The 12,305-nt window shown below is 42.1% G+C and overlaps 1 protein-coding gene across 1 annotated transcript in view; it reads right to left on the reverse strand.

Moving 5' to 3' along the window:
* The window catches only part of LOC108697608 (jhy protein homolog), a 41,965-nt gene that overhangs the window by 20,081 nt on the left and 9,579 nt on the right, over positions 1-12,305 (reverse strand). The window contains exon 3 of the mRNA XM_018227798.2: positions 2,244-2,721. Coding sequence (XP_018083287.1) covers positions 2,244-2,721 — 478 coding nt within the window. The remainder of the gene's footprint in view (positions 1-2,243; positions 2,722-12,305) is intronic.

Consider the following 12,305-nt stretch of genomic DNA (forward strand, 5'->3'; position numbering starts at 1 on the left):
CCACCCTTCCCAGCTATAGTCAGGTGATCCCACTGGTGTCTAATAAAAGGGTAGCCAAGTTTGTGAGTTTTACTTTGAAAGCAGCTAGTAAGTTGCAGGTAAAACTTAGTCCCTTTGTAAAATGTATAATTAAGCAATTGAATTCTTAATGAATCAGATGAAAATGAAGCGTAGGACTGGCCAGATATGGGATGACTTTCCCTTGTTTGTTATATATATATATATATATATATATATCATCATCATTTATTTATATAGCGCTATATATATATATATATATATATATATATATATATATATATATATATATGTGTGTGTGTGTGTATGTATTTTTTTTTTTCTTTAAAAGGGGTTTAAATTTAAGGGATCTTCTAGTTAAGAATGATCCAGTTGGATGCTATCAAGAAAAGCCTATTGGTTGGTTAGCGGGAGTGAAACCTGTCTCGTTTCGTTGCCCTACTTGCACTTCTTGCAGGTATATGACTCTTGACACGTCCTTTAACTAAATGGATCAGACACTGCGGCTAAGAATGGATATACATCTATCAGCAATTAGCACAGTGTTTAGAGATGGTATAACCAATATACCGGTTGCCAAGCATTACCTAGAAATGGGACATAGGTAGTCTACATTTAAATATGAGGCTAGCCTATAGACCATATCCAACCTATGAGGAGAGGAGGTGATAGGTCTAAATTACTCCCCCCAGAGGGAGTCTTTCTGGATACATAAATTAAATACCCTTGCCCCTTTGGGTTTGAATACTGTTCCCTCTGACTGAAAAGTCGATTGAATGTTACATTGATTATAATATTAACGTTATATCATATTTAAGTTAAATACATACTTGTTACAATATATGGATCTCTGTTTCCTGGTGCAGGGTTTCCTCCCAGTCAAATGATCTAGTGGGTGTGCACTTTATCTAGTTAAGTAATGTTGTTTTACTGTGAACAGGTCTTGAGAAAGGTCTTAGAAAGAGACCAAAACATTGGGCAGTTATTTAAAATGTAACCAATAAAATATGAATTTTTAATTTCTCTACAAATCCAGATGTGCACCTATTTTTGGAATTATTGGATAATACAGCTATCTGTAGCACCCTGGAATGTAGTAAGGTGGCCATAAATTAATAAAATAAATTGATAAAAAGCCTAATTAATCCTATCCTAAATAATTTATGGTCACCTTACTACATTCCATACTTTCTTAATCAACTTGGGAATATTTTAACCTACTGCACTTTATATCACTATTATATCATCAACTTGTTAGCACTATTTAGGATTATAGGACCCAATTAAGGGATTTTTATCCTCACAATTGTGTTTTTTTTTCAATTTATTATTTAATGTATTATTCAATCAATTGATGGGACTAATTAATTTTGCACTGCACTTTAAAATATAATAATTAATTAATTGGTGGATACTAAATTGATAATTATTGATTGTATCAGTAGGCTGTATACTTAAGATTTTTCCTAAAGTTGCATTTACAATTGAAGGTGTATGACCAATTGTAATGAGTTAATTGGATTGGACAGGGTTCTTTGTCTTCTCTTTTTATCTTGTGAAACTTATTATACTGACCTTTGGTCAGACCTTTGATACAAAAAAAAGGATAAAATAACTTTAAAGACCTATCAAGGGTGTCTTCCGTTGTCTTTTTTAAATAAATGCGTATCCTTACAGAGCATTTGTTATTAGATGGGGTCAGTGACCCCCATATGAAAGCTGGAAAGAGTCAGAAGAAGAAGACAAATAACTATACTATATAAAAACTATACCAAATAAATAATGCAGACCAAATGAAAAGATGCTTAGAATTGGCCATTCTATAACATACTAAAAGTTAACCTAAAGGTGAACCATCCCTTTAATATTTATGCGTAATTAATTATTTATATGTAAAGTCTATTTTTGATATATACACAATTCTATTGTACAGCACTGCAAATGCATTGACTTTTATAAATAGGTGTCAATATGTGTATGCGTTAATAATATGTATACGTGTTATTAATAATAATAGTGATAGTAATAGTGGAAAATAATAGAATTTTCCTTTTGGGAAACTTCTAAGGAGTATTCTAGCAAAAAGAGAAAAGGCACAAATGTAATTTGGTATATACAGACAATATGGAGAGTATGTATATTTATAGACAAGTAAAATTTAAATATACATATATATATACACTCATTCTCAATAAAAAAAAAATCAGTTACAAATGTTATCTTACCATATCTGGTGCGTCCTCTTTTTTCTTTGTGTACATATTGAGATATGATTGTTTGGTATGGGTGGTATGTGTCCCAAGCGTGAGCTTATTTGTTTCTATGAAATCTTTATTTGACTTAACAGTATTTGATTCTGCAGACTTGAACCTGTGTTTATTGACTTTGGTAACTCTCAGTTCCTCACAAGATTCACTTTTCCTGTTGCTTAAATCATTAGGTACATTGTTTCTGTGTTTATTTGCCATCCTGCATGGCAGTTTGTTTTCAGTTTTACCACTTATAACAAGAACGGTTTCATCATCTGCTTTTTTCTGATGCATCAATCTATTATGTACTGACAGGTCATCTGAGAAACTAGAAGAGACATCAGAGAACTCCTCTTGGTCCGTATAAGCTGCCATGCTATGTTTATGGCTTTGGTGTTTTTTCCAGTTGGGATCATATCTAAGATCACAATAACTGCTATCTTCTTTCTGAAAACTGAAAAAAAAGAACACAAATTTCTGCATCACTGCTACTGAATAAATCGCACACAGAATGATAGAATGTTTTGACTGTCGTGGTAGTAAAGCAGAAAGCAGAGGTACCAGAAGCAACTTCATGTAGAAGACTGGGGGTTATTTATAAATAGGGATGTAGCGAACGTCGGAAAAAAAGTTTGCGAACATATTCGCGAACTTGCGCAAAAACGCGAGCGGTTCGCGAACGGTTCGCGAACCCCATAGACTTCAATGGGAAGGCGAACTTTAACATCTAAAAAAAAAATTTCTGGCCAGAAAAATGATTTTAAAGTTGTTTAAAGGGTGCAACGACCTGGACAGTGGCATGCCAGAGGGGGATCAAGGGCAAAAATGTATCTGAAAAATCTGCCTGTGTGTGCTTGGAAGAGATAGTGTAGGGGGAGAGCTGTTAGTGATTTCAGGGACAGATGATAGTAAGTTTGCTGGCTAGTAATCTGCTTGATACTGCTCTGTATTGGAGGGACAGAAGTCTGCAGGGATTTGAGGGACATTTTAGCTTAGGTAGCTTTGCTGGCTAGTAATCTACTGTTCTCTTTAAACAACTGCCATACGTTGACCTTGTAGGCATTGTTTGCCCAGTTTTTTTGGACGCAGCCACTGAAGCACAGTTGCCAGAAAAAATATGCCATATAAATGCTGAAAATAGTCATTTTTCGCCATACGTTGACCTTGTAGACATTGTTTGCCCAGTTTTTTTGGTTGCAGCCACTGAAGCACAGTTGCCAGAAAAAATATGCCATATAAATGCTGAAAATAGTCATTTTTCGCCATACGTTGACCTTGTAGACATTGTTTGCCCAGTTTTTTTGGTTGCAGCCACTGAAGCACAGTTGCCAGAAAAAATATGCCATATAAATGCTGAAAATAGTCATTTTTTGCCATACGTTGACCTTGTAGGCATTGTTTGCCCAGTTTTTTTGGTCGCAGCCACTGAAGCACAGTTGCCAGAAAAAATATGCCATATAAATGCTGAAAATAGTCATTTTTTGCCATATACGTTGAGTCAACGTATGGCAAAAAATGACTATTTTCAGCATTTATATGGCATATTTTTTCTGGCCTCTGTGCTTCAGTGGCTGCGGCCAAAAAAACTGGGCAAACAATGCCTACAAGGTCAACGTCGTTGACCTTGTAGGCATTGTTTGCCCAGTTTTTTGGCCGCAGCCACTGAAGCACAGAGGCCAGAAAAAATATGCCATATAAATGCTGAAAATAGTCATTTTTTGCCATACGTTGACTCAACGTATATGGCAAAAAATGACTATTTTCAGCATTTATATGGCATATTTTTTCTGGCCTCTGTGCTTCAGTGGCTGCGGCCAAAAAAACTGGGCAAACAATGCCTACAAGGTCAACGTCGTTGACCTTGTAGGCATTGTTTGCCCAGTTTTTTTGGCCGCAGCCACTGAAGCACAGAGGCCAGAAAAAATATGCCATATAAATGCTGAAAATAGTCATTTTTTTGGTCGCAGCCACTGAAGCACAGTTGCCAGAAAAATTATGCCATATAAATGCTGAAAATATGCATTTTTTTGGTTGCAGCCACTGAAGCACAGAGGCCAGAAAAATTATGCCATATAAATGCTGAAAATATGCATTTTTTTGGTTGCAGCCACTGAAGCACAGAGGCCAGAAAAATTATGCCATATAAATGCTGAAAATATAAATTTTTTTGGTTGCAGCCACTGAAGCACAGAGGCCAGAAAAATTATGCCATATAAATGCTGAAAATATGCATTTTTTTGGTTGCAGCCACTGAAGCACAGAGGCCAGAAAAATTATGCCATATAAATGCAGAAAATATGCATTTTTTTGGACGCAGCCACTGAAGCACAGTTGCCAGAAAAAATATGCCATATAAATGCTGAAAATAGTCATTTTTTGCCATACGTTGACCTTGTAGACATTGTTTGCCCAGTTTTTTTGGTTGCAGCCACTGAAGCACAGAGGCCAGAAAAAATTAAACCAGTAGGGTTTGCACCCTAGTTTGTAACGGTGGCGGAGGGAGGAGGAGGACGCTAAAGGACAGCTGTGTGTGGAGTCATGAGGCTTGAAGAGAAGGACAGCTGCATAGAAGTCAGAACAAGTCTTCCGGCGTGCAGTAACCCTCCGAGATCCACCCCTCATTCATTTTAATAAAGGTCAGGTAATCGACACTTTTGTGACCTAGGCGAGTTCTCTTCTCAGTTACAATCCCTCCTGCTGCACTGAAGGTCCTTTCTGAGAGCACACTTGAGGCTGGGCAAGACAAGAGGTTCATGGCAAATTGTGACAGCTCTGGCCACAGATCAAGCCTGCGCACCCAGTAGTCCAGGGGTTCATCGCTCCTCAGAGTGTCGATATCTGCAGTTAATGCCAGGTAGTCCGCTACCTGCCGGTCGAGGCGTTCTTTGAGGGTGGATCCAGAAGGGTTGTGGCGCTGCCTTGGACAGAAAAACATTTGCATGTCTGACGTTACAGACTGGCCAAAGGGCTTTGTCCTTGCAGGTGTGCTCGTGGCAGGATTACTGGCACCTCTGCCCCTGGAATGTTGATGAGTTCCTGAAGTGACATCACCCTTAAAAGCATTGTACAACATGTTTTGCAGGCTGGTTTGTAAATGCCGCATCTTTTCGGACTTGTGGTATGTTGGTAACATTTCTGACACTTTATGCTTGTACCGAGGGTCTAGTAGCGTTGCGACCCAGTACAGGTCCTTCTCCTTAAGCCTCTTGATACGGGGGTCCTTCAACAGGCATGACAGCATGAAAGACCCCATTCTCACAAGGTTGGATGCAGAGCTATCCATCTCCGCTTCCTCATTATCAAGGACTGCATCATCCACGGTCTCCTCCCCCCAGCCACGTACAAGACCAGGGGTCCCCAAAAGGTCACCACTAGCCCCCTGGGAAGCCTGCTCCTGTTGGTCCTCCTCCTCCTCCTCCACAAAGCCACCTTCCTCCTCTGACTCCACTTCTGGCACCTCTCCCTGCGTTGCAGCAGGTGCCTGGGTTCGTTCTGGTGATTCCGACCAGAAATCGTGCGCTTCCAGCTCCTCGTCACGCTGGTCTACAGCCTCATCTGTCACTCGTCGCACGGCACGCTCCAGGAATAAAGCGAAGGGTATTAGGTCGCTGATGGTGCCTTCGGTGCGACTGACCATATTTGTCACCTCTTCAAAAGGTCGCATGAGCCTGCAGGCATCGCGCATAAGCACCCAGTAACGGGGGAAAAAAATCCCCAGCTGTGCAGATCCAGTCCTACCACCCAGTTCAAAAAGGTACTCGTTGACGGCCCTTTGTTGTTGCAGCAGACGTTCCAACATAAGGAGCGTTGAATTCCAGCGAGTCTGGCTGTCAGAAATCAAACGCCTGACTGGCATGTTGTAGCGCTGCTGAATGTCAGCAAGGCGTGCCATGGCTGTGTAGGAACGTCTGAAATGGGCCGACACCTTTCTGGACTGGGTGAGAACGTCCTGGAATCCTGGGTACTTGGAGACAAAACGTTGGACTATTAAATTTAACACATGTGCCATGCAGGGCACATGTGTTAAATTGCCTAGTCTCAACGCTGCCAACAGATTGCTTCCATTGTCACACACCACTTTTCCGATCTGCAGTTGGTGTGGGGTCAGCCACCGATCGGCCTGTGACTGCAGAGATGACAGGAGTACAGATCCGGTATGGTTTTTGCTTTCCAGGCACGTCATCCCCAAGACAGCGTGACAACGGCGTACCTGGCACGTCGAATAGCCTAGGGGGAGCTGGGGGTGCACAGGTGTGGAGGAGGAGAAGGAGGACCCAGCAGCAGAGTAAGAAGAAGAAGAAGACGAGGTAGAGAGCGATGGAGGAGTAGAGGTGGTGGCAGAACCGCGTGCAATCCGTGGCGGTGACACCAACTCCACTGTTGTTGTTGAGCTACCCATTCCCTGCTTCCCAGCCATTACCAAGTTCACCCAGTGGGCAGTGTAGGTGACATACCTGCCCTGACCATGCTTGGAGGACCATGCGTCAGTAGTCATATGGACCTTTGGCCCAACACTAAGTGACAGAGATGCGGTAACTTGGCTCTGCACATGTTGGTACAGGTGTGGTATTCCCTTTTTAGAAAAAAAATTGCGGCTGGGTACCTTCCACTGCGGTGTCCCAATTGCTACAAATTTGCGGAAGGCCTCAGAGTCCACCAGCTGGTATGGTAAAAGCTGGCGGGCTAAGAGTGCAGACAAGCCAGCTGTCAGACGCCGGGCAAGGGGGTGACAGTCAGACATTGGCTTCTTACGCTCAAACATGGCCTTCACAGAAACTTGGCTGGTGGCAGATGACTGGGAATGGGAACAGGTGGTCAAGGTGGAAGGCGGAGTGGAGGGTGGTTCAGACGGGTCAAGGAGAGCAGAGGTAGAGCAGTAAGATGCTGGACCAGAAAGAGTGTGGCTTTTAGTTTGCCTGTTGCCTTTGAGGTGTTGCTCCCAAAGTGCTTTGTGCTTGCCGCTCATGTGCCTTCGCATAGAAGTTGTACCTATGTGGCTGTTGGGCTTACCAAGGCTCAGTTTCTGACTGCACTCATTGCAAATTACAATGCTTTTGTCAGAGGCACACACATTAAAAAAATCCCACACTGCTGACTTTTTGGAAGTGTGCGATCTGGCGGTAACAGTAGAAGTTGGCGGCATTGGCGGCAATGGCGGGTGCGTTGGCCGGCTGAACACAGGTGCCGATACATGTTGTTGCCCTACTGATCCCTGCGGGCTGTCCTCCCTGCTTCTTCTAAGTCTTATTCTCCTACTGCCTCTCTGACTCTCCGTCTCTCCATCTGAACTACCCTCCTCTTGCTCTCTTCTACTAGGCACCCACAAAACATCAATCTCCTCATCATCATTCTCCTCAGATGCATCAATTTCTTCTGACACATCACAGAAGGAAGCAGCAGCGGGGACCTCCTCCTCATCACTCATTATGTCCATCTCTGTCGTGTTCTCTGCCAGAATTAAATCTGGTGTAAGGTCCTCATCTCCTTCATCTTCTTCTGGCAATAATGGTTGCGCATTACTCAGTTCAAGAAACTCATGGGAAAATAACTCCTCTGACCCCAGTGAAGAAGGGGCACCGGTGGTGGAGGAAGTGTTACGTGGGGTGGCCATAGCAGTGGAGGATGAGGAGGATGTTGTGGTAAAGTTAGAAACGGTAGAGGATGGGGTGTGCTGTGTAAGCCAGTCAACTACCTCTTCAGCATTTTGGGAGTTCAGGGTCATTGGCTTTTTAAAACTGGGCAATTTGCTAGGGCCACAGGATTGCATAGCAGCACGGCCCCTAGCACGGCCTCTGCGTGGCGGCCTGCCTTTGCCTGGCATTATTTTTTAAAAAACAACAACAACAACAAAAACTCAGTTGGTTTTTCTGGAAACGATAATACACACAGCTAGATGGCGGGTTGAAGAAAACAGTGTGCAAATAATGCCTACAAGGTCAACGTATACACTACTACAGCGGTGGATACGGATTACGTAAAATATATTATGGCTGCTTGAAAAAAGTCACTCCGGTGTTTTTTCTGGAGACGGTAATATTATGGATATTTAGACAGAATGTGAACAAGGTCACACAGCTAGATGGCGGGTTGAAGAAAACACTGTGCAAATAATGCCTACAAGGTCAACGTATACACTACTACAGCGGTGGATACGGATTACGTAAAATATATTATGGCTGCTTGAAAAAAGTCACTCCGGTGTTTTTTCTGGAGACGGTAATATTATGGATATTTAGACAGAATGTGAACAAGGTCACACAGCTAGATGGCGGGTTGAAGAAAACACTGTGCAAATAATGCCTACAAGGTCAACGTATACACTACTACAGCGGTGGATACGGATTACGTAAAATATATTATGGCTGCTTGAAAAAAGTCACTCCGGTGTTTTTTTCTGGAGACGGTAATATTATGGATATTTAGACAGAATGTGAACAAGGTCACACAGCTAGATGGCGGGTTGAAGAAAACACTGTGCAAATAATGCCTACAAGGTCAACGTATACACTACTACAGCGGTGGATACGGATTACGTAAAATATATTATGGCTGCTTGAAAAAAGTCACTCCGGTGTTTTTTCTGGAGACGGTAATATTATGGATATTTAGACAGAATGTGAACAAGGTCACACAGCTAGATGGCGGGTTGAAGAAAACACTGTGCAAATAATGCCTACAAGGTCAACGTATACACTACTACAGCGGTGGATACGGATTACGTAAAATATATTATGGCTGCTTGAAAAAAGTCACTCCGGTGTTTTTTCTGGAGACGGTAATATTATGGATATTTAGACAGAATGTGAACAAGGTCACACAGCTAGATGGCGGGTTGAAGAAAACACTGTGCAAATAATGCCTACAGGGCAAATAATGCCTAAAAGGTCAACTTATACACTACTACAGCGGTAGTAAAATAAAAAAAAGTAAAATAAAAAAAAAATGAATATTAAAAAAAAAAAATTAAAGTTGGTGCTGCTGAACTACTAGGAGCAGCAGATTAGCACACCAGTCCCACTCCCCAACACTGCTAGACTAATAGCACTGGGCTCTTATAGTAGTAGTAGTAGTAGTAGTAAAACAACAAAAAAATAAATAAAAGCAGTCCTTACAAGGACTACTGTTATTGCAGCAGTCAGTAGGGATGTAGCGAACGGCGGAAAAAATGTTCGCGAACATATTCGCGAACTTGCGACAAAACATGCGAATAGTTCGCGAACGTCGCGAACCCCATAGACTTCAATGGGAAGGCGAATTTTAAAAGCTAGAAAAGACATTTCTGGCCAGAAAAATGATTTTAAAGTTGTTTAAAGGGTGCAACGACCTGGACAGTGGCATGCCAGAGGGGGATCAAGGGCAAAAATGTATCTGAAAAATCCATTGTTGACACAGCGCTGCGTTTTGTGCTGTAAAGGGCAGAAATCACACTACGTCACTCAGGTGATGTTTCTGGACACGGAATGTGAAAAAGCTCACACAGCTAGGTGGCACTTGGTTAAAGACTGGGCAAATAATGCCTGCAAGGTCAACGTATACACTACAGCCGTTGGATACGGAATATATTATTGCTGCTTGAAAAACGTCACTCGGGTGGTGTTTCTGGAGACGGTATTATTATTGATATTTAGACAGCTAGGTGGCAGTTGTTTGAAGAACAGATGCAGATGAGAGATCAGCAGCAGGACAGACAGCTGCCCACAGCAGCTACATACAGAGCACTGCAGTAGAAGGTAGATTACTAGCCAGCAAAGCTACCTAACCTAAAATGTCCCTCAAATCCCTGCAGAGTTCTGTCCCTACAATACAGAGCAGTATCAAGTAGATTACTAGCCAGCAAAGTTACTATCAACTGTCCCTCAAATCACTAACAGCTCTCTCCCTACACTAGCTCTTCCAAGCACACACAGGCAGAATGAAAAAACGCTGCAAGGCTTCAGTTTATATATGGAAGGGGAGTGGTCCAGGGGGTGTGGGGGTGGTCCAGGAGGGAGAGCTTCCTGATTGGCTGCCATGTATCTGCTGGTCTGGGGTGAGAGGGCAAAAATAAGCGCCAGCTAAGGCGAACCCAAATTGGCGAACGTCGCGCGACGTTCGCGAACATTCGCCGAACGCGAATAGTCGATGTTCGCGCGAATTAGTTCGCGGGCGAACAGTCCGCGACATCCCTAGCAGTCAGCAGATGAGATCAGAAGCAGGACAGCTGCCCACTGCAGCTACATACAGAGCACTGCAGTAGAAGGTAGATTACTAGCCAGCAAAGCTACCTAAGCTAAAATGTCCCTCAAACCCCTGCAGACTTCTGTCCCTCCAATAACAGAGCAGTATCAAAACGATTACTAGCCAGCAAACTTTCAACTGTCCCTGAAATCACTAACAGGCAGCAGCTCTCTCCCTACACTATCTCTTCAGCACACACAGGCAGAGTGAAAAAACGCTGCAGGGCTTCGGTTTTTATAGGGAAGGGGAGTGGTCCAGGGGAGAGCTTCCTGATTGGCTGCCATGTACCTGCTGGTCTGGGGTGAGAGGGCAAAAAAAAAGCGCCAACAATGGCGAACCCAAAATGGCGAACGTCGCGCGACGTTCGCGAACTTCCGGCGAGCGCGAACACCCGATGTTCGCCGGCGAACAGTTCGCGACATCTCTATTTATAAACACCGGGCAAATTTTCACCTGGGCAGCAACCCATGGCAACCAATCAGATGATTGCTTTCAGTGTTCAACCAGCAGCTGGCTGAAAAAAGCTAATCAGTGATTGTTTGCTATGCGTTACTGCCCAGGGGCTAATTTGCTCAGTATTTATAAATGAGCCCCAATTGGTATTGGATGTTTACATTTTAAGCTGTTTAAGTTTTTGAAATTAATTCAAAATTTGAAAATAAAGGGTAGAATGTAATATCACTGCTTTCCAGTTGTTTCTTCAAGTTTTTATGCAATTGAGTTTTTCAGTTTTGTGTTTTTTCTTAAATAAGCGGACATTTAAGATTCTTATTTTTTTTTAATATATATGGTGGCCTTTGCATGACAATAACAGAGGTCACCCATTCCGATTAGAAGAAAAGAGGTTATGCCTAAATATTCGGAAGGGGTTTTTTACAGTGAGAGCTGTGAAGATGTGGAATTCTCTACCTGAATCAGTTGTACAGGCTGATACATTAGATAGCTTTAAGAAGGGGTTGGATTGCTTTTTATTAAGTGAGGGAATACAGGGTTATGGGAGATAGCTCATAGTACAAGTTGATCCAGGGACTAGTCCGATTGCCATTTTGGAGTCAGGAAGGAATTTTTTTCCCCTCTGAGGCAAATTGGTGAGGCTTCAGATGGGGTTTTTGCCTTCCTCTGGATCAACTGGCAGATAAAAAAAAAACTAAAAGGTTGAACTTGATGGACGTGTGTATTTTTTCAACCCTACCTACTATGTTACTATGTTACTTTGAATTTTAGTAAATCTGCTCTAAAGATTCAGAGAAAAACATAGGAAAGCAGTAAACCATTTCTCCTGAAACCATTTCTATAATGTTCATTGAGTATAGGCAATGTCTGCTGTGGCTAGAGTTGACAAAGCATACAATAAGAAATTGTAGTTCACAAGCTGCATGAATAATCTAAGAACACATTCCATTCATTTTTTTTCATCATAATCTGATTCAAACCACATAAGAATTATATCCTGCAGAGTTACTTGATATATTTTTTTCAACTGTTTAAGATACAGTTTCACCTGAATTAACATCTGGCCATCTTGCCTTGCAACTATTTACAGGCACAATTAAAAAGGATCTGTACCAAGAGAGTAGCAGCTGCTGCAGTTAGCACCATCTGGATATGCTGTGTTCTACAGCCTAATGCCATACTGGTACACATTAGTAGCTATCATTTTCATCCAAAAGTGGGGCATTTAAAATTCTTCATGGAGAGCTGCTTTAAAATATAAATTCAAGATTGCTGGATTTCTTTGGCTTTAGAAAACATTTTTTTTCAAAACCCTGTCCACGTGAAATCAGTATTTTTAATTCTATTCATTTGCATCCAAATATAGCA

The sequence above is a fragment of the Xenopus laevis genome, chromosome 7S (assembly GCF_017654675.1).
Source record: "Xenopus laevis strain J_2021 chromosome 7S, Xenopus_laevis_v10.1, whole genome shotgun sequence".
Taxonomy (NCBI): Eukaryota; Metazoa; Chordata; class Amphibia; order Anura; family Pipidae; genus Xenopus; species Xenopus laevis.